At 36.2% G+C, this 27,085-nt stretch overlaps 2 protein-coding genes and 1 long non-coding RNA gene across 4 annotated transcripts in view; 1 reads left to right on the forward strand and 2 right to left on the reverse strand.

Moving 5' to 3' along the window:
- The window catches only part of LOC139128455 (uncharacterized), a 31,123-nt gene extending 25,241 nt beyond the window's left edge, over positions 1–5,882 (forward strand). For both annotated transcript variants that reach the window (XR_011551307.1, XR_011551306.1), the window contains one exon: positions 5,294–5,882. This is a non-coding gene — a long non-coding RNA (uncharacterized lncRNA). The remainder of the gene's footprint in view (positions 1–5,293) is intronic.
- Positions 1–14,305, reverse strand: part of LOC139128454 (uncharacterized) — a 40,206-nt gene extending 25,901 nt beyond the window's left edge. Inside the window, exons 1-2 of the mRNA XM_070694224.1 lie at positions 13,950–14,305; positions 11,002–11,663 (exon numbers count right to left, since the gene is read on the reverse strand). Coding sequence (XP_070550325.1) covers positions 11,173–11,663; positions 13,950–14,187 — 729 coding nt within the window. The 5' untranslated portion in view covers positions 14,188–14,305 and the 3' untranslated portion in view covers positions 11,002–11,172. The remainder of the gene's footprint in view (positions 1–11,001; positions 11,664–13,949) is intronic.
- Positions 14,205–20,263, reverse strand: LOC139128447 (uncharacterized). The gene is made up of 7 exons (XM_070694218.1): positions 20,008–20,263; positions 18,035–19,311; positions 17,659–17,748; positions 15,686–15,778; positions 15,230–15,346; positions 14,841–14,865; positions 14,205–14,334 (listed from the first exon to the last, which is right to left on the reverse strand). Exons 1-7 carry the CDS (start codon positions 20,121–20,123, stop codon positions 14,205–14,207), a joined length of 1,848 nt encoding a protein of 615 aa, XP_070550319.1. The 5' UTR covers positions 20,124–20,263.
- Positions 20,264–27,085: the final 6,822 nt, after the last annotated feature.

Raw genomic sequence — 27,085 nt, forward strand, 5'->3', positions numbered from 1 at the left:
AATTGGTTTGGTGAGAGTGGTACCAGGACACAGCCATCCATGACCATGTGGGTTTGGTGAGAGTGGTACCAGAACACAGCCATCCATGACCATGTGGGTTTGGCGAGAGTCGTACCAGAACACAGACATCCATGCTTCTCTATTACCCCCAGAAATACTGGGGGAACCATCAGCTGATCTTAAACTTCGCTTTACAGGTGGTTCAGTTTCCTTATCAATGCTATCATTGCATTCATTTTCTACTACATGTGGTACTGGTAATCTTGACCTACCTTTTTCAATTCGTGTCACTGCTTGAGCAATACGGCATTTGTCTGTGGAACTTGGATATAACACTTGATGGGAAAACTAATATATTGTCTTGACATTCTTGACTGAAGTTCATTGCAATTTCTTTTCCTAAACCATCAAGAGACTTCCATTTCTCAATGCATTCAATGAAATTTGACACAGGATGCTTCAGAAAATTGTCGAATTAGTTCATTTTGTATGTTCAACTCATGACACATACATACAGTGTTTTTGACCTCAGCCATGGTTGTTTCTCATTAGGGAAAGACTGCATTAACTTGCATGGTACCTGAAACCTGGGTCCTTGCCTGACCAACTTGGTTGACAAACAGGAGACTTCAAATCCCCCAAGGTGTGAATGTTCCATTGTTATGTTTATCTTATCCAGCTGGTGCCATTGTAGTGGCATTGTAGGAATTTAGGCAGGTCTGTGAAATTGATCCTCTGATAACTGAGTAGGGAAGTAGGGTATTCCTACATGTAAGTTAATGGCACTTTACCGTAATGTTACATAACATGCTTTCTAATAGGACAATAAGGCATAGAACCAATAGTCACATATGTTACGGTCCAGGGGCACTTATGGTTTGGGTTCCTCAGTCTGTCTTGTCTGTCCATGCACATATCTCAAACATGTCTGAGTCAATTTGTTTCAAACTTGGTACAAGGATAGTACACCATGGCAGACATATATGCACGTCCACTGTTTTTGGTGTTGCATGAATAATTAATGCTAATTTACATAATTAGTGATTTTCGGAAAAGCTCTGTTTCTTAAGAGACTGCTTCAAGTTTAATGAAACTTTGTACACATGTTAATCACACACAGCTCTAATAGTACATAAAGACATCTGTCAGTATTTGGCCAATTCATTGCTAATTTGCATAAATTATGACTTTTCATAGTTCTGCTAATATTTTGATAAAAACTTCTCAAATTAATGAAACTTCTAAAAGATGTATACATATCAGAGCTGTAATTTCGTGCAAAGGCATTTGGCAGGATCATGTCAATAAATAGTTAAGTAATTTGCATATTGGGTGAATTTTTGTAAATTAGGGTGCTATGTCAAGAAATACCCACTCAAAGTTGATGAAACATGGCATATTGCTTTAACAGTGTATAAGGACATTTATCAGTATCATGTTAATTAATTTCTAATTTGCATATTTAATGACTTTTCCTTATTAGTGTGATACGTCCAGAAATCCTGCATCAGATTTTATGAAACACGGTACAGATATTGATCTTCCAGTAGTGTAAACTGAAAAGACATCCTAGCTGTTTATAAATTATTTAGTGACTTATTCAATTACCTTGTGTGATTAGGGTGGCAGCCCAGATAGGCTGAATAGGGAAACAATTTTTGTAATTAGAGATCTATATTCTGAATGACTGCACTAAATCTGATGACACTTGCTGCAGATGTTTGTTCATACAAAGCTTTACCAGTCAAGAAAGGTGTTTTAATTTCAGCAGTATCAATAGCTAATTATAGGAAGTCTCTTCTGTACCTAACATGAGGACAATTTTGGTTCACATCTGATGTTCTGATTCTCTATGTCAAGAGCCATTACTCAGACATGCCTGGACTGGTTTCTTGCATATAAGTAGAATTTAGACATTTTAAAAGCCAGGGCATGACATACCTAATTCTGTCCAACTTTGTAAAAGGACATAACCCTATGCCACTTCTTGTTTACAATCCAATCCAATTTTGGCATCAGTCATAGACAGGGCTTTGGTACCCATATTCCTCGTTTCATGCACATCATATTGACTTCAATTTTTAGTTACTTCCAGTGACAAATTCCCAATTACAAGGGGACTGTGTCATTGACAATGACGTGTTAATATAAAAAGAAGCCATTGACCTTGACAGCACTCAGAAATTCTCCTCATTTCTTTTTTCCGCTATTATACAGCAAGTGTGCCAAGTAAAACGTACAGAACTGCTTTATTGTGACACCAGTACATCTTGAGATGATAGATTGCCAAGTATTTAAGGTGATACCAAAGGATTCAAAGTGTGTGTTGGTTGCTATCGCTCACAACGTTTCAAATGCGCACTTGTGCACGTGCAAAATCTTACCATTCCATTGTTTTCTATGGATTTTTGACTCCTGGTATGTAGAAAATGCTCAAAATCTTTCAACTTTCTCAATTGTGTGAACCAATTCAGCTGACTTTTAGTAGGATTATTGAAGTCATACATGAGAATATGGATGAGCGTGCGTTTCTAAAAATTCTGGACCGTTTATGGATATCGCCGTAAAACCCTTCAACATTTCACAAAATGACACACTAGTAGATATTTTTCTGTTCAAAAATTGTTTGTACTTGTACAGATAACCTAATCCATGCTAGGGGCTCTAAACAGGTATCTCATGTGTTATAATCTGAAATTTTGGAAAATTTAGTGCAAATTTGTAGGAGCTGAAATATTTTGAGCTGTGAAAGTTTGTATATGTGTGACGTCACGGATCAATCGAGTGACAAATCTGGATCTTTTGGAATTGTATGGTTCTATAAATCTTTATTATGCAAAGAAAACCATGAAAAGTTTGCATTTTGATTTATTTTGGAAATTACCCATAGCAATTGTTGCTTAGCAATTTGAATCCTTCGGTATGATCTTAAGTTGAGCAGAAAACCAATGTCAACAAAGTGACACAAAAAGCTTGGTTGGCCCACAGACTAATTGTCTTTCTTTATTTTATGTCAGTTTTGTTTACTAATTGACATTATGAGTAAATGTATCTAGTTAGACAATAACTCAAGAACAGCAGTTTGATGTTGCACAAATATATTAAATCATTGTACACTCCATATTCTAAATTTTTTTGTATCTATAACATGATGAATGGATGTATGTTTTTGCATGAATGTATGTATGTATGTATATGGCCCTAAATTGCATGATGGTCCATGCACCTATATATAACCTTGATTCAAAACTTGACTAAAGTGATCACAGCAAAGATGTTGATGTAAACTTTAGTCAAACATTAATACAGAAAGATAATCTGTAGAGAAGAATAGTTATGTAGTGGATTCATGGCATATTTTTTTAGTATTTTTGTTCCGTGTTCAGTTTTATGGGCTGTTCACTAAGCCCATACACTACCATAGTTTGAATTCAACTCCACTGTTTCTTATGGTTGAGTTGGGAAATACATTGAAATTAGGGTCAAAGGTTGAACATTTATAAATGACAAGTTTTCAGCTTTACACTCCAAATACATATGGCCACATTTAATTCAATAGTCAAAAACAATATAGCAATTTGCATATGGCAAAAAACAGCCAAGTATACTTTTTGGCGTGAAACAAGAGGATATGAAAACCTACAGAATGTCAAATCCACAAAGTATACAGCTGTTGTCACTTTCACTTCCTGATGTTTTTAGTTCTTCATATAATTCTATTCCATGTTTGGATTTATATCATTTACAGTGGGAATGAAATCTGAAGTAAAGTCTGTTCTTGACTCTAGATGTTCACAGGTGCTTCATTAACTTATTTTGAATATTTTATGAAATGTATTAAATGAACATTCAGTCTCTGGCGTACATGATTGTGTTGATGGCCTATACCAAATGCAGCCTTCAGCAAACAGTCTTCTACCCATAGAGGGCGCTGTGCAAGTAACAACCCCCTTCAAAATCAAAGTCAACGTCCACTTTACACAAGTTGTATTTGTGTTAAACTGAGTTAGGTACCTGTATTTCTTAAGCTATCAGCATTGAAGAAGTATTGAGAAATAAGAAATTATTATTGTTAATAATTATTTTTAGGATCAAAAACAATATTTGCTGAAGGCTAAGCCAGCTGGTGTTTTTAGTGTTTTATTATGATAAGATTGCAGCAGAAATAGTTTTCAGCAAAAAAAAGGAGTAGTTTGAGTATAGGGGTCAGTGAGAAACTGGCTCAGACATGAATGACTATGTTCAAATTATAATGAATGATTTATATGGGGCATTTTAAGTAGGGCTTTTTTCTTATTTTTGGTCAAAAATAATAATTTAAAACACTCATACGTTAGCATTGAAATTTGTATACTGCTTCTATCATGACTCATAAAACTGCTCAAATACGGTGTGTTCATACAATACTTTTTAGATGTAATTAGTTGAAAATATTAAAATTGTGCAATAGAATTGAGAACGAGCCATACTAGCTGCAAATTTTATGTAATATTTTCATAATTTTATTGCCAAATCAAAGTTGATTTGTGTAACTGTGCTAACTGAAGGATGTGTATTGAAGTATCACTGCTCACTGATTAAGACCATGCCTACATACCGTATATGAACAGGTCAAATAACAAACAGGTGTCACATTCATAAAATAGCGCCCTCACATGATAGTATAAAAAATACAGTACTTCCTACACATTCACATCGTGATCATTCCAGAAATTTTTCCATTTACTTGAATGCACAACACAGGATTGCTTGCATTTTATTGCCGTATTAATCTTTGTTTCTCTGTCACGTGATTAGTTTTGGCTGGAAATCTGAAATTATTTTAAAAGTTGTAAATTTCTATGCCACTTTCAACATTGTTTTTCTGTTTTTTTATGGGTCTTATTCAAAGAAAACTGGATAGCAAAAGATATTTTTAGATTGGTTTATCAGTTTGATTACTAAAAGCATTATGAGATAATGTGTGAGTGAGAAAATCTTTTACTTTTAAGCCTTTCATAGGATTTTAAGGAATTTCAATAGATATTTCCATTTCTCTACAAAAGTATTTGTAGCACAGTTTTCAAATGTGTGGTGTAGGCTGTCAGGGATACACACTTCATTGTAATGGAATGACGTGACATTGACACATTTTAATGTAATTTTTTGACAATAATTTTTTTGAAAAGACATCCCTGAAAAATGGAGAACAATAGTTTACTGCTTGAAGACTTTGAATTTTACGTTCTTAAAACTGCATGTACTGTGTTTAGGTACCCTTTATGTAAACTACATTTTCATTGATATCTTTCAGGAAGTGATAAGGACTGATAGCAGTACAGAGAAGATGACTCCAGTGAGATAATCTTTCACAGTTATACTTGTAATGATGAATCTGCAGTGGAATTCTACTTGGACTGTGAGGGCAGTATTGATGATGGTGACAACAGAATGAATCACAGCTGTCACAGTTTGAAACTGATGGTGATGGATATTCTGATTGACTTGTAATGATGAATCTGCAGTGGAATTCTACTTGGACTGTGAGGGCAGTATTGATGATGGTAACTTTGACAAATGCCAGTTTAGAAACTGACAGCGATGGAAATTCTGATCAGGACACTGACAAGCATAAACATTTCACTCTTGATGGCTCTAATGGTGGTGACATATGTGTACTACAGAATGAATGACAGTTGCCAAGTTTGACACTTATAATGATGGATAATGTGATACAGACACTCACACTCACTTCAGAGATGCCACTCTTGATTTGATGGTGACATATATGACCAAAACCACAGTTTTGAAGAAAATAAGTTACATAACCAAATGTGATTGATTACTTCTCCATTTCATAGAGACTATGGTACCGTTCAGTTTTTACGGCCGGGGGGGGGGGGGGGGGGCGGCAAAATCCAGGGGGGGTCATCAAAATTTTGGAATCCGCAAAGGGGGGGTCATCGCTTTTTCACTGGTAAGAAAGGGGGGGTCACCACATTTTCAAAACATAATACCAACAATAAAGTTCACTTTATGCCATTGCCATGATCGACTCTTTACCGGCGGGCCGCCTTCGGCGGCCCACTACAATAAATATACATTATGTATTACCCATGATCCTCTTAACAGGCAGACGCCTTTGGCGGCCCACATCAATTAGGTTTACTTCATGCAATGGCCATGATCACCCTCTTTACCGGCGGGCCGCCCCCGGCGGCCCACTCCAATATATTGACTTTATGTAATACCCCACGGCAATCTTAATGGCCGTGCGCCTTCAGCAGCCCTGTCCAGTAAAGTCTACTTTATGCAATAGCCATGATCGACCCTCTTTACCGGTGGTACCGGTGGCCAACTAGAATAAAGTTGACTTTACGTAATGGCCGATGACCCTCTTAACCAGAGGGCTGCCTTTGGCGAACCACTCAATAAGGTTTACTTTATACAGTGTCCATGGACATGAGTTTGTCTATTGAAATGAAGTTAAAAATTGCCTTACAGTCGTCCTAATTAACAGACGTTTCAATGGATGTGGCTGAGAAGTTTGTGCACTGGCATCTGTGCTACAGGAATAAAGTGCGCGGCGTACCGGAGTTCAAATCCAAACCATGCGGGTAAATTTGACGTATGGGTTTTAGTTATTTTTAAGCGGGGGCGGGGGGGGGGGGGGGGTCATCAATTTTTTTCGTCTGACAAAGGGGGGGTCATCTTTTTTCACGAAAAATGCAGGGGGGGGTCTATATTTTTTGAACACCGGCGACAAGATTTTGCCGCCCCCCCCCCCAGCCGTAAAAACTGAACGCTCCCTATGTATGCCATGATAGAGAGTAAAGAAAGTGAACACATGTAAACATACAGGATGTAGAAATGATGTGACTGGTACAGTACTGTGATCATGAAGTGATATAGTTCTCTTTGCAGTGTATGTCAGTTGTACTGTCATTTACAGCACATTTTGGATTTCCTTTTTCTCTTTTTCCAAGTTTTTTTCTGCTTTCTTCAGTCTTACTGGGTCAAAGCTTTTCTCTGTGTAAATCATTTGCAATGCATGATTACATTTCAGAAAATACTAATTTTCTCTATGTTTATTGTAAGATGAACTGTTAACTATCAGGGCTCATGTACACTCTAAAACCTAGTGAAGATATGCTGGAGCATGTGAATATATCAAATGCATGATAATTTTATGTTAGGGTTAGGGATAGAAATTAAACTATTAGTTATGCAGTTAAGATAATTTATGAAATATTGCATATTTATTGTGTTTTCCTCAATTTCAAAATTTCCTGTTAAGATGGAATCTGAACTATTCTGATAGATTAGATAAAATATATATGTATAAATTTACATGATATTAATTCTGTTATCCTTTCAATGTCAGTAATAAGGTTGTATTATGGTTCTGAACTTTTGATGTTTTATTCAATTCTTTAATGGTTAGAGAGATTTGCATTCTCCATTGTGATACAAAAAGCTCAGAGTCTTCCAATAGATATGACAATAGATGTAATTACTGAGTTACAAGTCAGTGACTTAGTGAAGGATTATTACTGCCGCAATGAGTTTATTTTGACTCTCGTGAAATATGAGATTTTATGAGATTATAGATTTCTGTAAAATGTACAATGTCATGTATGTATGTATGTATGTATGTATGTATGTATGTATGTATATATGTAAGTGTGTATGTGTGTATGTACCGTATGTATGTTGGAAGGTATGTACATAGGTAGGTAGGTAGGTAGGTATGTATGCATGTATGTATTGTATGTATATATGTATGTATGTATGTATGAATATATGTATGTATGTGTATGTGTATGTATGTATGTATATATGTGTGTCTGTATATATGTATGAATATATGTATATGTACGTACGTGTGTAGGTATGTACCGGTATGTAGGTGTGTGTATGTATGTGTGTGTGCTTGCATGCATGAATGTATGTATGTATGAATGCATAGAAGCATAAGGGCATGATTGCATGTATGTTTGTCTGTCTGTCTGTCTGCTTGTCAATGTCTGTCTGCCTGTATGTATGTATGTATGCTATACCCTTAGAGAATGTGTCTTCTGTGTTGTATCTTGGGGTTACAATTGACGAATCTTTATCTTGGAAATCTCACGTTAAAAATGTAGTCAATAAGATTAGCCCAAAAGTAGGTATTTTATCTTATCTGCGTCATTTCTACCCAAATCAACCATTCTGATGTTGTATAATTCCCTAATTCTACCGCATATAAATTATTGCATTGAAATATGGGGCAACACACATATAACCTACATCAACCAAATTTTCAAACTTCAAAAGAAACTTGTTCGTTTGATTTCTTTCTCTGACCCTCGCTCACATTCTGCACCATTATTTAAACAGCTAGGTATTCTCGATATTCGTAAACTTTGTAAATATCACACATGTACCTTTATCTTCGATTTGAGAAATAACCACTACGCTCACACAATATATCATTATGCGTCCTTTGTGTCACATTCCTACCCTACTAGATCGGTTTTACGTAATGATTTTTTATTTCCGAAAGTTAATTTAAGTAGTACTCAAAATAATTTTTTCTGTGCATTAGTAAAACATTGGAATGACATTCCTACTTCAATTAAATCGATTAAATCAAGAATGAGGTTTAAGAAGGCTTTGAAAAACTATATCATGAATGAAAAATGAATGTTTTATTTACCCACCTTTTAGATTTTTTTTTTGTATGAGACTTTAATGTACTTTTTTACTGTGAATATTTATATTTCTTTTTGTAAATGTCTGTTTGTATTTAATTTCTTACTATTGACAAGGGGTATCAATCCTCATGTTCAGCTTGACATTGGGGCTAGGGACTAGATTAGTTCTGTTAGAACTACCTCCCTCGTCCCCACCATTTATTTCTCGATTTATATTTTTCTATGCTCTGTTTTTATGTGTATTTATTTATGTACTTACTTTTCATACTTATTGTCGTGTGTATAAAATGGTGAAATTTAGAAATAAATAAACAAAAAAAATATGTATGTATGTATGTATGTATGTATGTATGTATGTATGTATGTATGTATGTATGTATGTGTGTGTGTGTGTGTGTGTGTGTGTGTGTGTGTGTTGTGTGTGTATGTATGTATGTATGTATGTATGTATGTATGTATGTATTTGAATGATGTATGTATGTATATATGTATCGAATGTAGGTAGGTAGGTTATAATGCATGCATGTATGTTTGTATGTATGTTTGTATTGTATTTATATGAAAAAAATGTATGTATGCATGCATGCATATATATATATATATATATATATATATATATATATATATACATATATACATACACATATACAGTATATATATATATATATATATATATATATATATATATATATATATATATATATATATATATATATATTTATGCATGCATGCATGCATGCATGTATGTATGTATGTATGTAGTATGTATGTATGTATTGTATGGATATGTATGTATTTATGTATTGTATATTTGTATGTATGTATCTATGTATGTGTGTGTATCTATGTATGTATGAATGTATTGTATGTATGTGTATGTATGTGTATGTTTGTATGTAGGTGTGTGATATTCGCATGCATGAATGAATCTATACGTACACAGAAGTATGCTGGCATGGATGCGTGTAAGTCTGTCTGCCTGTATGTATGTATATATGTATGTATGTATATATATATGTATGTATATATGTATGTGTATTTATTTATGTATGTATGTATATGTGTGTATGTATGTATGTGTATGTATTTGAATGCATGTATACATGTGTGTATATAGTATGTATGTATTTATTTGTGTGTATGTATGTAGGTATGTCTGTCTGTCTGTATGTATGTATGTATGTATGTATGTATGTATGTATGTATGTATGTATGAATGTATGTATGTATGTATGTATGTATGCATGCATGCATGCATGCATGTATGTATGTATGTATGTATGTATGTATGTATGTATGTATGTATGTATGTATGTATGTATGTATGTATGTATGTATGTATGTATGTATGCATGTATTCATACAAGCATACATGCATTAGTGAAGGTGAGTCTGTCTGTCTTCATTTCCATGTTTCTCAGTCTACTGCAAAAGCCTTAGAATCACCTCATGTATACAACGTATTGGGAATGCAGATTCACATCTCACTGAATGTGGTGTTTGGTGCAAGTGAACATGTCAATCCAAAGTTTGATGATGTGAAAGTGGTAAGTAAATATTTTGAACAATAATTAATCTTAATGTTATTGTCAAGTTAATAAGTAACTTACAGGGTAACTTTTGTCTTTTTATTACAATATTTTTTTATTTCAGTGAATTTTCTTTTCCGAAACTGACCATAGAATACTGTTAGAATATAAATTTAGGGAATCTCACAGCTATTGCGATTTACAGAGAGTCCTATTTTGTTATGAAATGTGAGAAAATTCTGCATATTTTAGGGCGTGTATTAGATTTCCAACTTTCACCTAATATATGAGCAACGCTTATCAGAGCACTGAGTGTAGTGATCCCCAAGTACAAATGTTTCTATGATAAATTAACATTTAAAATCAAGGACGCAATTTTATATACTTGCAATTTTGCTTCTTTGAAAATCAATAGTATCTCTACAAATGATGTTTCGTAGTCACTAAATAAACATTTTACTCGGTTTAGTTGAAGTTAGTACATTGGAACACATGAATATGATATCAGCATTTATTGTGTTGCTTAATTCAAACTGATTTGTTCCATGGGATAATTAATTTTTGACTCAATTAACCAGCTACCAGCAAAATATCAATGTATATATTTTTGATAAACTAAAGACTCGCGAGCCACAGGCTTCATGACCCTATTAACCGACAACTTAAAAATTTCTCCCACCTTTGCTCCTCTACATGTCCGCATTAAGTTTTCTTTTTGTTTTTCCACATTGAAGGAATAGAGGGAGTTATAATGGTTCACCTTTCCAAACACGTCATTGCTACATGGATCTACCTACCTCTTTGGACCTGCCTTAACTGATGATAGACTTCCTTCTGTTCATCAGGAATGTCAGCGTCATCAACGATTGCCTGGATACGCTCCTGTAGATCCTCTTGTTTTGCTGTCAAACTGGCCTTGGCGGTCGCCTTCCCTGATTTTGCCCGTACCAACTTCCAGAATTGCTCTATTATGTCTTGTTCCCTTTGGTAGGAATGTCAAAGTCATGAATGGTGTTCTCAACATACTCCATGAGTACATCGCCCTCTATCACCAGCTTTTGATCAGGCTTGCCGGTCTTGTCTGGACCCAAAGGCAGGAACTTGTGGAAAGCCATCATCAGTTCTTGCTTTATTTCAAGGGGAACATCTACTTCATTGATTATTGCTCCTGTCTTTCGAACGAACTCTTGTCGATCAAAAACCAATTCAGAATGAATGGTATTCAGTTGTCGTAATTCTTTCTTTATCTTGATCCATTCATTTATAAGTTCATTCAGTTCAGATGTTCTGCTTTTCTCTCTTTCCTCTGACATTCCCCTTAGAATATCTCTGTCTCTAGCTTTCTCTCTTGTCTTTGCCTGCCCAATGGCGACATAGGCCCTTTTTCCCAGAAGATCGGATTCGATTTTATCATTCATTACTTCGATTGCTTCAATAGACTGTTGGTGTATGTCTTCACCTGAATTTAAATATAAATGATAATGATATATGATAAGGAATTTAATGACACAATTACAACCATGTTGTTTGGTGGTGAACTCCTTAAACTGCAAAGTTCAACAAAGGGATTGCAATGTGCTAATCATGGACTTAGATATAAAATACATGAACATAAGAGAAGAGTTAACAACTTGGGCAAGACTAAGGTTCTTGATATGGCAAACAATATGAATGGACGCAAGGTTATTAGAGATGAATTGCAATTTTATCATCTTTTGAATAAGAAATCAGTAACATATATCGTAGACCATTGTGCATGTCAAAACGTTTAGGCATGGCATCTGGAATCTTATTTTAAAGGAAATCATTTATTTGGTCATATTTGACAGAAATCTGATACAATGAGAATTTATTTTACAATATTTATATCGATATATCAGTTGAACAACAAAACAGTCTATGAAATACGAACTAGAACATTTTAGCATTAATAATCATCTACACATGCAATTATTAGACAACATTCAAAATTCCCCATTCACGAAGGTGGAGAAAAGCAGTGGCATATACTTTATTCGATGGAATCGTTCCTTTACATCGCAAACGTTAGTAGTTATGGCCGTTGGATAGTCCACACATCTCGCAAAATGCGAGAGTTCAAAATCTCGCGAGACTTGTGGACTATAAATTTGGGAGTTGGTCCATGCGTAAATGGGCCCCCTAAGGAACCTTCTGAACCCCTTAAGGACCCCTTAGCTAAGTGAAAATAGAGGGGTCATAATCTCTTTTAGGTCATGACCTCTGAAAGACCCTATGCTCAGGGAAAATAGATTGGCATATAGGCCTATAGATCACTCTGTGTAGAGGTTTCCACCCTGTGCTGGGGCTTATATACTAGTAGTTCATCCTGTGCGGGGGCCTGTATAGTCCCCCCCGCCCAACATGGACTTGTATAGCCCAACCTCCCCTTGGGGGATGTTGTTTATTCCTTCCTCCCCCTGTGCTTGTGCTTGTACAGTTCACACTCTGTGTTGGGGCACAGTCTTCCTGACTTTGATGCAAATGAGTGGGACTTGTAAAATCAGAAAGAAAGAGAGAAAGAAAAACCTCAAAATTCATTTAGACATAATATTATATATTATAGCCCAAACATGGGACTATGTGCCCGAGGGTAGGTGACCATTTGCCCGACGTAAGGAGGGCAAATGGTCTCCTGCCCCGAGGGTACATAGTCCCATGTTTGGGCTATAATGTTTTTATTACATGCCTCTCTTACTCAGTTTGCACCAAAAATATTTACGTTTATTGACAAAATATAGTCAAATGCTTTATTTTCATTTTAGACGAAAAACGGTTAAAAATAGAACGATTTTCATCATCGAATGGCGCATTGATATATTTAAACTACTGTTATGCGGTTTATCAATATTTTTATGCGAAATTTTCAAAAAACCGAATTTTCTGTGCAAAACATGAAATTTCAAGACTTTTGCATCCAAAAGTTTTCAAGTTGAAAATAGTTCCGGTTCACTTTCAGTCCAGTGATGACTATGCGGCCCGCGACATCATCGGCGAGTTACCATTGAATCCTATGGAGCGCGCGACGTCCGCTATACGAGGCATGTAATAAAACACTTTCTCTTTTCAAAATGACAATAAATAAACTTTGCCAAAGAAAGAGCTCCAAGATTGTTTATATATTGCAGCTTTGTTCTTCCTCTTTTAACTTGATCGATTAATGTATCGCCATTCATCTTTTTCCCGGTAGCAATCATTTCAATAAATTAAAAAAAAACAACACTCCCCCAAATCTTGGACCATTTCTAAAAAAATCAATAATTATCAGGAGGGTAAAAAGGATTAACTTTTTTCTTTTCTTGTGTTGGTAGAATGGGACCCATTCCATCATTTAAATAAGTGTCTGTTTGAAACTTTTTCAAATTTTTAATAGGCAAATGATTCCATTAAAATGAACCTATAATTTCTGTGCTTGGGGGGGGGCATCAAAGAAAAAAAAGGCCCGAGGGGCAACGGGGCCTTAATAAAGTCGTGCAGGTCCTATATCAAAACAAGTGTAATCCAATTCAGTGGTCAATCTGTAAAATACGAACTAGAAAATTTTATAACAATTAAACCCATTTACACATCCGATCCAATTATCAGACAACATTTAAAAATTCCCCATGAACAAAGGTGGATAAAAGCCGTGGCTTATCTTTCGATCGATTCGTTCCTCTACATCACAAACGTTTTACTTTCGTATCTAACCAGCTATACGATGATGCATTTCGTCACTTGAACATACCTTCCGTGTCTGCCAATTCCTCCTTACACAGCAGATACTCTTCATAATCTATCGAAGTTCCTAAGGACAGATAGAGAGCTCCGATTTCATCCAGCAGGCTCTCAGACAGGAATGTACTCTTCACCATCCTGTGAAGACTTCTACTTGAATAGTCACCCATCAAGGACTCCAGGGCTTCCGATGACTGGCAATCCATGATATAGGAAATGCTTCCTTCACCCATATAATGTAACTCCATATGTTTATGGCGTTGGTCTAGTTGTTTCCCAACCAGTACAGCGTTTTCTTTGTTTGTTTGTTGGAGTAGAAGGCAGTACTAACTTCCCTTACTTTTTTCCCTTCCTGCGGAATAACGCCGTCTGGTCTAACTTTATTTCTATCTGGCCTGTAACGATAAATCCGAGCAATCTAAAATATGGCTCAGACAAGCTCCTTCGATATAATAGGTACTTACAGCTGTTACTTTTATCAAAACTAAATTGATTTGAAATATTGTTTGAAAGTTAGTAATTTATTTCGAAGGGTTTTGACACTTAATATCTGCTGTACATATAATTTTAGTGACAATTTTAACATAGTCAGCAAATCTTCGTACTTCGTTTTTTTTTTGCAAAAACGTTTCTTCAACTAATCTTCCGATCAACGTTTACAATTATTATTAGATATATTATTTATACACAGAGAATGACATACGTGACTCTAATTATTTATTCATCAGCAAGTTTGAATAGAAAAATCACATAAGGAACTTACAGTGTTATCATTATCTGGCATAGACCAAATTGGCATATTTATTATTGGTTTTTCGTGTTCCACTTGTGTCAATTGGAATTGTTTGGTGTTGTTTTGTAACATTTTCGAATGACATTATTATGAATTTTATTTTCTTACATTGCAGGCGCCTCCTCTTGTTTTTCTTTAACCAAAGATGGTGAAAAGGAGAAGTTCTTGGCATTCCTTTGGATTTCTTCACATCCGGTTTGTCTGTTGAAAATATTCCGTTTTTGAGACAGAAACAAAAACAAAAAAAAATGAGAAATTCAACTTGAAAATTAATATATATTAGTGTATATTAGTGTATATATATCGAAGTATACAGATGTCCTCGTGGGAAATTAGTAGAAATGGTGCATGATTTGTAGTTTACAAGCCCCCCCCCCCTCTCTCTCTCTCTCTCTCTCATCTCTCTCTCTCTCTCTCTCTCTCTCTCTCTCTCTCTCTCTCTCTCTCTCTCTCTCTCTCTCTCTCTCTCTCTCTCTCTCTCTCTCGCTCTCTCTCACCTTGCCGTCGATTTCGTCCAGTACTTGCTTTCCTATGACTGGAAGTGACATCGCCTTCTCCGTCACCCAATGCTTGAGTTGTCAGTGATCGATATTCTCTATGTCTTTGCTCTTTTGCTGTCAAATCAAAGCAATTAGGTATTTTGCAAACCCGTACTAATGCTTACAGAATAAAAGCAATAGCTCATGAACAGAGTTCCAGATATTAACTAATGGAATTTGAACAATGTCAGTATCGTGAATGGAATTTGAACAATGTCATTATCGCGAAGGGACACAAAGTAACGGATGTTACTAAGCAATGCATACCTGAAAATGTCAGTTATTCTTCATGATATTGTTGTTTCATTGCCACGCTTAAATAAAACAGCAGACGAATAAATAAACATAACAGTAGAAAATACAATGTCCTTGACATGACTATTTTGTAAAGAGCATTATAACTTTGACGGATACCTGTATTTCGTTTATCCCCTAGCGTGCCTTCCTTATCTTTTCTACCAGTTGTCCTTGACTTCTGGTCACCAAATTGACTCTTTTCGTCTTTACCTTTGGAGATAAGTGACACTTAGTTTTAAAACGATACACTAGGCATAACAACTGGTGAAACAAAATATGTGTGTCTGTTAAGTTCTGTGATATACTATATATCTTTAAGTATACACTGTCAGGTGTCCTCGTGGGAAATTACATTGCTAGATGCTAAAAGCAAAGCGTTACAAACAATAGATCAAAAAAAAGAAAGAAATTATTTAAAGTACTAAGGAATAGCATCTTTTCATAAGTGTCATTTATCCTGCAATCTTCAATCAATATATATATATATTTATCATATACCTATGCCCTGTATTGTGTCTGTACTGAGTTCAGTGACATGATTTATCATGTTGATTTGCATGTCAATAAAGTGATACGCCTTGTTGATTTGCATATGAAAGGAATGATCAGCGCGTCTTCTTTAATTCAATTGAATATTTGCATATGAAAAAGTGATACGACCTGTGATTTACATAACAAAGCCTGATACGGGCTGTTGATTTTGCATGGCGGACTACTTACATGGTGGCGCCCTATAATCAAAACAAACCATGGTGCCCGTCTATGATTTTGACTTTGACTACGATATCATGTCCGATCTCCAAAAGTGGCAGGGTTTTGAAGCATAGGGAAATGCGGGGTAACTAAATAAAACACATGTGTCGATATCGGATTAACCTGCTAGTAGTGCTACCAATTTGAACAAATTAAAGAGCAGAGCATCACACTGTACGGGCACTGACAGATCGATGACAGACCAGCTGTTCCGTCCGTGCATAAGCACAGACGCGCAGACGACAAGCAAAAGTGCTATCGGATATGTCGGAGGACCGGCAAATTCAAAAGCACAACTTTCAAAAATATCATGTATTCATGGTAAATGCGTTCTGGAAAATAATACCTAACACAACACTTGCATGAACTGTACGGATTCGGTAGATATCCTACATGTTTGATGACAGAGTTCAAGCTTTCTCTGCTCAACCGTAAAATAATTGTCAATTAGCCAGCTGATAGATTACGTCAGACGCTAGTATATCAATCCGCCTTAGCAAGATGACGCAAACAAATGTAGTCCATCAAGAAAAACCAAAGTGAAACGTATCATATTTTAATATACGAGATTTATTCATTCAATAATGGGGGCATAGGTATATGATACAGAGGTTATCCCTAACCTATCCATAACCTCATATTATCACATGAACTGGCCCGTATCTCGTATGGGAACATACGAAACATACTCGTGTTTTTCGCGGAGCCGCACAACTTCTCGCCTTCGGCTCGAAGTTGTACGGCTCCGCGAAAAACACTCACTCGTATACGATGACGTCAAACAAAGAAAAATTCCATGGGATTATATATATATATATATATATATATATATATATATATATATATATATATATATATATATATATATATATATATATATATATATATATATATATATATAACACAAATTACTTCAAATTATACTTGAAATTATATAATATAATTATATATATAATATAAATGTATATATGTATGTATTTATGTATATATTTGTATACATACACATATATATACATATACCTATATATATATATATATATATATATATATATATATATATATATATATATATATATATATACATGCGTGTCTACATATCTTTATCAATCATATGACACAATCATAGAGCCCATAATGATCTATTGCTTGCACTTGCATGACGTTACTTTACATTATTGCTGTATTTATTTCCATCTTAGTGAACTTAAAATGTTTAACTACTTTTGAATATATATATATATATATATATATATATATATATATATATATATATATATATATATATATATGTGTGTGTGTGTCTGTGTCTGTGTGTCTGTGTCTGTGTGTTACATTACCTTTACTTTCTTGATTGCTGGATGTACTAGGAATATTCTCTGTATCCTCTGCTGTTCCCACTACGTCTTCTACCGTTGACGACTCACGATCTGCTCGGATAGCAATATGAAAATCAACTTGATGGTGATAGTCGTAATATTCGGTCAGTCTGTGTAATATTCTTTTCTGTCATCTCCTTTTTAGCGTTTTCCCATATCTGTACCTGTCCTATTATTTGATATCTCTTTTACATGCCTGTCTTTTTGCCTATGCCCCTCCCTTTTGCCTTCAATAACACCTTATTTAAAGATCAAGACGTATATACGCCCGCTCATATCACACACGCTCACTTACTTATTAATGCACTCAAAAGTCGCTGTTGTATGTGCATATTACCTTTTTGCTCGACAGTAGTTTTTGCTTCTCTGACGGTTTCATTTTTTTCTGATGAGGCGGCTTGCATATCAGCGGATAAAGTTGTAATGAAGTCTTTATTGCCGCTTTGTAGATCCCCGGCAACCTTTTCTTTGATGTGCTGTCTTATCTTTTTCGCACGTTCCAATGCAGTCGGATTATTCCGTTTGACGGAGGTTATTCGTTTGGCCAACCCTGCTGGATCTCTATCCATGTCTACGGCAAGTTCTTGTGCTTCGACTATGCGAAAGTGTTCATCTACTATCTCGTGGCTGTGGGATCTTCGAGGGAAGAAAATGGGTATCGCTGCGCACATAGCTGCTAGAGTGAGATTTGCATAACTCGTTGATGAAGGTGGAATCAGTACAAGATGGGAAGAGAACAGTTCACGATTAAATCCCTCAGTAGTTGTCACGTAAGTAGGCGTGATCTTCAATGCAGGGCTTCTCTGCAGCTTTTCCACGATTTCTTCCTCCTTACTTGGTGGTATTCCTATAATTTTCCACGCTGGTGGCGTTTCATCAAGTAGATCGAGATTTTCAGCGACTGTGTTTATGGCACTAATGATGACATCAAGTTTCTTGGGATCTTCAAATTCGTATTCTTGGACGATGGATAGAATTTGGAATGTTTCATGTTTAGCAATTGGAAGAGGTTCTGATATAGAGGGCGATAAGTATTCCTCGAACACTGTAGGAGAAAGCAGCTGTTGATTTGAATCACGATAAAGTCGCCTATACCTTGCGTAAACTCTTTCTCCTACTGAAAACGAACACTTTGCATTCTTAAATTCATCTGACATAATCTTCTTTCTAAATTCCACTTCCTCCTTACTACAGCCGACAATCAAAGGCGTTATGTCATCTTTGTCAAAGAGATTGATCAGATAACAAGACGCCTTTGGAAACACCTTACACGTGATATGAAAGGCAGCTTCTGAGGTGAATGGACTGAAGCCAAACACGAATTTGACATTTGCCAGCTCTTCTAGCTTTGGAAAGTGTATGTTATGGTACAACAACCAGTCACGATGCGGCTCTCTGAATTCAAATACGCCTGTTTTTGTCGGAAGATGAAGCGTTACACCCATTTCTTCGGCTTCACGTTCCTCTTCTTCTGTTGCTTGTAGAGCTGTACAATGGACAGATATTCCCATGTTCTGCAGTAGTCTTATCGCCAGATGAAGACCATCGGTAACTCCTCCATGAATTGATGGTCCCCATCGATCACATACGATTACAGCCTTCTTTACCATACTCCTGTGAACAAAAAAAGTTTTATGACAATTGGTTCGCATTGACAAAAGGTGTTTTGTGTAAACTTTAAATGTATTTTTATTCACCTTGGCGTGTTTCTTGATCAAAACACCTTTTCCTTGCGGGTTAAAAAGTATCAGAGCTAAATTGTCACATATTATTTATCACAGAGTTATCATCTACCGGACTCAAACTTTGATAGTTTAGAGCGAAATAAAAACAAAATCTCACTAATAAAACGTTACACATATATGTCTAAAGGTTTCTAAGGTCAGAAGGTTATGAAGTATCACAACGGAAATACGGTAATACTCATTTTAGGGATCGATCAATGCATCAAGCGACTTGTTATGAGTCTGTTTAACAACGGTATTATTTAAAGGTTCCAACAATCAGTGAATAGATCACATTAATACCCAAACTAATAATCCATCTACCTGATCGTCCAAGCCAAATGGAAATGACGTCCTTTCCAAATTTATAACTCCCCCAGCACTACAATGATCCTAGGTTTTGATTCTCTTCATATCGAACTATAGAGAGCAGTTGTGTCACCTGACATAGGGCCTTCAAATTGCTAGGCACGTACTTATTGTAGTGTTGGCGAGTTTATATGGACAATTACTTGTGAAGGTTATTTATCACGCTATGAACGGTGCATTGGCTTGCTAGCTTACTAATGTGCGTCTGTATATTTACCTTTTGGTGTTCGTTGCCGTTGTACTGCCACGTCGGCCGCCATTACCATCTGGGCGTTTAGCAGGTACACCGCCTTTGCTGCCAGAAGTACTTGGTCTTACGTCAGAGCTTGCCATGCCGACTCTGGTTCTGAGCAAATCAAAGTCAAAGATGACTGACGACTAATGGGTTGACGTAACTGTGATCCAGGATAAACGAGAAATGTCAGAGAAAAAGACACGGATAGAACTGAACTGTCCCAGAGTTGCACTGAGAACCCGTGACACAAGCCTTAGTAAATTATTAACTTTGCTTTTCAGTATAAAACGGCGACATGCGTCGTACTTTTGTTTATAACATGTGTTTTATGATTATCTTAGCTGCGTGGCGGATCATATGAAACATGTTATCGAGTCTTTTTTTTATAATTTCGGGAATGCCTCGCTAAAATTAGATCTTAACTCGTACACAAATATAAGAATGCTTGCAAAATATTCATACGTACCGTGTTCGTCCACTTAGATATGACCAATCCTATGGGCTTGCCTTATCAAAAAATATACCCACGGTAGCTAAGGATTACGTTCTTGATATTGGCCTCAAACTTAAGTTCTTGACGCTTTTTGAATTTATTTTTTAGGAGTTTCTTCAACTATTTACTCATGTTGTACTATTTCACAGAAAGACAATTACAACCGTAGCAGTAATGACATCAGCACTTTTCCCTGTTAATCAACCTTGTTAGCAGTCTTTACAGCCAGTACACGTTTTTGTCATTCTCTCCTCTTCCAAATTACTACAACCGTAGCATCATCATTATCATCATAACTAACATCATTGGCGCCAGTGTAATTTCATGAGGTAGAAAAAAGACAATTCGTTCCAATAATGGAACAATGGATGGAAGTTTCGGTATTACAGCAGCGTCTGTAGTGCTTCATCCGAATGAGTGTATTAATATCAACCGATAGAACCTGAGGCTACTTAACTCTGACAAGGTCAAGTATTAACGAGACTATGTACGTAGGCCACCTTAAAACAGACAGACTCTGAGGCAAAAAACGCAATATCTTGAATGGAATTAGACACTTAAAACATAAGTGCAATGAAATCGGATTTAAAGTAGCCGGTGTATGTCAGTCTTGCAATGTTTATAGCGAAGCGACATTGAATATTGTCCAAGATACGGTGCCTTCTCGTTTCCAGGTGATGTTGTTACAGAGTTCCGGGAACCCAATGTGTAATTTATACACGTTATCTTCGCGAATCGCCGTGCATTAAGATTGTTTTCATTCATAAAAGTAACTATTTACAGCAAAGGTACCAGTAAGTGTCTGTCAATAATAACACTTCACCAAGTCTTGGTATTGAATGTGGAGTACCAAAGTGGTCAGATTTGGGCCCTACATCGTTTTTACTATTTATCAATGACAAAACCAGCTCATCAAACCTCTTCAATTTTCGTTTGTTCGCTGATGACACAAATATTTTCCACATATTCCCTGAAAACTACTTTAATATAAATCTACATAATGTCGACTTGCAATTCAAAAACGTTACAGATTGGTGTAATGTTAATAAACCTACCGTAAATCGTGCTGACACTAAGTATATTTTCTTTAAAAGTAATAAGAGAAAAATAACTCAGCTAGGTTCACTCCATATCAATGGTGAGATTATTGAAGAAGTGGAAGCCACATCATTTGTAGGTGTTGTTATTGACAGGCATCTGACATGGTCAAAACAGATTGAACAGGTAAAATCTACAGTCAGGAAAAAAGTAGGCATTCTTTTCAAACTATAAAAGTACCTTCCAAACATATTCTTGTATTAATCTACAAAGCTTTCATTCAACCCCATATAACATATGGACTAGAGGTCTGGGGATCCACATACCAATCTCATTTGACATGTATTCACTTAGCACAGAAAATGACAGTTAGAGCAATGACCTTTAGTCACTTAATAGCAAATTCATCCGATCTATTTCGACAGTTACACATTCTTGATATTTTGAAACTTCACAAATTCCAAGTTTGTTCCTTTATGTACGAGGTAATTAACGTTACCTTGCCTCATCAATTTTCAAATTACTGTTCCATTTCATCACACTGCTATAGTACTCGACATGAAGAGATAGGGAACCTTTTTGTTCCAACTATCAACACAACTACTGGCAAACATGCAATATCTTACACAGGAAGTATTTTATGGAACACCCTACCACATGATATTAGATCAAAACCGTCTCTTAGCTCCTTCCGACAATCCTCGAAATAATGTTGACATACACATAAAAAAGATGGTCCATAGACATGACGGAGCATTATTTCCTGTTGCACAAGAATTGATGTACTATCGCCCTCAAATATATGTTTATTAGATTAATCAAAATTGAATTCACAGAGGAAATGGACTTTGACTAGCAGTTTTGCTATTTTTCCATTTCCTATTAACCCTGTGACTTATATATGAATATATAAAGTTCTGTATATTTACATTTTTTGTAAAAAAAGGTAAATAAATTATTATTATTGAAACATTAGCTTCAACAAATTATCATACTCACTCTTCACTAGTCTCTATTATTGACTTCAGGTTGTGACGTACGAATTCTGTCGTCGTCCTTTTTGTCTCTCAACAACTACCTGTCTGTTGCATAGCTTGTTGTTTCAAAATACTGAAATTTTCATACAAAGTTTTTTTTTAAAAAGTAGCATAGCAAATTAACATCATGAATTTCCGGAAATGCGTGTAGACAGGCACGGTCATCGAGTTTTAGTTATTTCCAACAATCTATAGAGCAATGTAAAACTTACAATCAAAGCAGACAAGTGCACAACTTCCAGGCCGAGATAGCAATCGCCACTGGCGGCATCGTTTATATATGCTGAAGATCCAGTTTAGTTCGGTAAATACACAAATATATCTTGATTATATGACATAGGCTGTCATGTATATCAGTGCATTTCACACAAAGATAAAATCAACTGTTGTCGTGTTTCGTAGATACATTTATTATCGTTACATAGTTCCCAGCAAACTGATCAGATTGGAGTTTGCGCAGTGGGACCTAGAATAATGCAAATAATTAGTAATGATTCATGTATTGCGTCCGCCTCTGCAATGAATTTTCACGCACTGCGCTGTTTGTCACAAACACACAAGAAATGACCTTAGTCATACACTTAAACCAAGTCATTGCAAGCTACCAAATGACCTAATGTTTCTATAATCCCTTTCCGAAATATTCAGACTTGTATAATTACGTTTGCCAGGCGGATTTATGGCTTTACAGTGACATGTCTCCAGTCCGACGGAACTTATTACATCATAGAGACTATAGGTTCTGAGTGCAGGTGTCCAAATTCCTCTGTATCGCAGCGTTAGTACTGATAAAGGCTGATATAAAAGGTGACGAGGACCCATTAGACGTCAGTCATCTTTGAACTTTGCTTGCTTGTGCTGTCCAGTGAATAGAAATACGTTGAAGGGGCTTATGTTTTGGTCCGTGGCCAGTGTTGAGTGATGACATGGCTATATACAGTGCTGTGTACACAGTGATGTAACAGGGCCTGAAATTTCTGCCTGTCCCATCACTATATGTATAGAGAAATGTGAATACACACCTAAAACAGGGTCAAAATTCTAATTATGACATTATTTATTTGTGATCAAAATTATCCCATTTTCCAAAATACATAACTCTGAAATCTGACAAATTTTCAAACCTTGTAACAGGCCCTGCAAATTCAACACTGTCTCACAACTGTTCTTAGACGAAATTCCATATGACAAACATAATTCACTCACACTTCTGTCTTATGGATTCGTGTATATATGTGCGATACTTGGTCACAATTTAAATCCAGCCAGAAATTCATGACATCTTGGTCAATAAGTTTTCGTTTGATTTTTCATATCAACTTACTTTAGGAATCCCTCTACGTTGGAAGAAAACGAACAAAATGTAAGCATATTACTTCAGTGAAAAAAAAAATTACAGTGAAGTCAACGATAACTAGTGAAATGGGTCGCTTATTTCGGATCTTCAGATACTCGCTACCTAGCGAACTTGTATGGCGAGAGGCTTTCCAATGGTGATCACAAAGGTCGAGATAGTCGTCTCTGAGATACACGGAGATACACCGTCCATTGTCGCACCGGTAGTCGTTCTCATTCCTGCACTTTCTATCCCAATCTGAGCATAAAATTATGTTCTAAAGCTTCATAATTTTACCTTTCAACCAAGATGTAATAAATGTGAGAACAATCTGCCGTATGGCGACTCAATTATAAAATTCCTATGGTAGTGAAGCACAGATGAGATAGACATGTATTTGTGGATTTCAGTGACCATGAGCCACTTAGCTACTCAACACAATCACAGAAAACAGAAAGCTGTGTGTCGTTTATTGTATCTCAATATTACCTGATATGTAGAACGGTGAAGGGATTCCTCTAAACCCCTTTTCCTTTTGATTAGCACCCATCCCCCCCACCGGCGCACTATCCCTATCAGTTTACCGTCACTGAAGATCTTTATCATTTCCAATCTTTTTTCACATGATGTAATGATGTCTGTTCGAAAAAGAGAAAATGTTATCTATGAAATTTAGGATTGATGGTTGGATAATACTTTCATATTTATAAAGCTGAGAATATCATATTTATATTGCTATCATAATGATAAAGTTTAATATTTCAGCACTGTATGGATTTTAGCTTTGACTTGTGTCATATTCTCATTCTTCGTGTAACTTCTGAACTTGGAGTCGGGATAACATGCAGTGCATGCGTCTTCACTACGACTATACAAAAAGGTCCCACTACTCTAAGTTTTGTGTTGTTTAAATGTCGTATGATTACCCTTTGGAACACAAGGCATTACCTTATGCCGATTATACCGTAATTCCATATACACTTTAATATCCTTCGCTCTTGCTTCAAACACATGTTCCGATATCTATGATGCTATCATTTTGATTTTCTGCAGCTGTCTGCCAATTGCAAGGTGTTTCACCGATCAATGCACATTTCTCACATCTTAAGTATCACGTTTTACCTTACCTGAAAGAAAAACTGGTGAATACGAGGGCCAGGGCATGGAGTCTTTTAACCGACAATCCTTATTTCTGATGTCACAGCCATAAGGCATCCATCACTATCATTACAAAGCTGGTAGCATTCTTCCAATCCATTGACCTTCACAGCAAATCGATTTTTATGCTTGGGCATGTCTTCCGGTGTATGATTCGATGTTGCAATCCGTATCTGAAGATATCGGCAGTTACATGTGAATTCACCTCAACTAATGAAAGCCTCACGGACTTGTTTCGTTAATGTAAATGAAGTCAGTCAAGTTGTAACCATTCTGGCGGTCGATGGAGCGCAGAAGACTGCTAAATCGTTAGAGTTGGTGTATTAGCATAACACAGGACGCCAGAGCTGGATAATCAAACTTGAAAATTAACCTGTAAAACTAAGCCGTTTTGACCAATCAGGGATTTCCCCCTTAAGCGATACAGTTATGATTGGATTGTACATAGTAGAGTGTATACCAACCCTGTATTTTTATAACAAAAAGCGGTATACTCACATACATGCAAGTCAAATCTGTCATCGATCGTGAAAGAGGCACAAAGTTGGTTGCCAAAAAGGATTACCAACATATAGTACGGTATGAGGTTTTTAATTGCAGCCGCAGTTTGATCATACTCGCAGTCATATTAACAACAGCAAAAGGCAATAAAACTAAAAGACATATGAATGCATGCACGCATGCAGGCACAATGCCATAATGCAAATAAACAATATAGTTTTGTTATTTAAGAAGATTCACAGTCAACGTTGTGACAGCAAAGACCTGACGAGCAAAATATCCAGACACATGAACATGTTTCCGTAGTCAGCGTCATTACACTGCCATATATATGTAGACTCAAGTCGTTGTGGATTAAAAAAATGTCTAGATCGTTTCAAATCGGCTATTCATAGCTATTATGTCTGCTTATTTCACAACGGAAATATTGTAGTTCCCACTTAACATTTTTCCCTGAGGTCTGAGTTGAGCTTAAAGTGATGCAGCTAGTAAGTCCCCGATCCACGTATCGCATTTACCGATTCACGTATCGCATTTAGCGCTGTTATATACTTTAACTAAGCTGTGTGCGCTACAAAATGACTTATTGTTTTCGTGAATTATTTTCGCATTCGTCAGTCAAGCCTTACCCTGTTATGATATTAAACGACGTTTTATAAATTTGTCGAATATCTCTTTCAATCATAGTCAGTCAGGCTTGAAAACGATTTTATCTTGCTTTGACTGAGTCTCCTAAATTTATCGCTTTACGATGTTGACGGCTCCAGTATGGCGGTGCATATCCACGTGCACACTACAAACTAAATGTAGCTGTTCAAATTCCTCTATATCTCAGTATCAGTGCTGATAAAGGTTTAACGGACTGGTGACCTGAAAACGGTCAATCAGCCCAAATATTCTGCCGCCATTAGCATTCTAGCTCCGACATCGCCGTCTCTGTCATCAATAGATGATAGCACCACACGCATCGTTCACGTTGCCTCAGAGTCTCTCATCAAATTGAACGTAGACGTAAAAATCTCAATCGTCATTTTGATTTGTTTTATTGCAGTATCGAGGGGCATGAAGCAATATCCAGAAACAGACTTGGCTTGGGAACTTGTCGGACCCCATATGTGCATTACGTCATTCAGAGCAAGGAGCAGATGTTTATTACCCGGTCTTTTCGCCGCTTTCTACTTTCGTCACATGTGCTTTACTGTCAATTTGAAATATCTTGCCTTCCAACTTTGCTGTCCTTGACTTTTATACAAAAGACATTTAAAACTCAAACGATGCGTGCACCGACCAAACCACTCTGTAACTGAGCATGTCGACTTTTCATAAATTTTGGTGACAAACTGACGAGTACGCAGAAGTTGTCGAAAATTCAAAACGGTAGATTTCTTAGATTACTTGTCACCCTGTTATACGTGCACGCTTTTCTGTCCCAGAGCTTAACAACTTTATTCTGAAGCATTGAGAAAATCGATTGTTTAGTACGCTATTGATAATTAA

The sequence above is a fragment of the Ptychodera flava genome, unplaced genomic scaffold (genome assembly GCF_041260155.1).
Source record: "Ptychodera flava strain L36383 unplaced genomic scaffold, AS_Pfla_20210202 Scaffold_54__1_contigs__length_889265_pilon, whole genome shotgun sequence".
In the NCBI taxonomy this organism is placed as follows: Eukaryota; Metazoa; Hemichordata; class Enteropneusta; family Ptychoderidae; genus Ptychodera; species Ptychodera flava.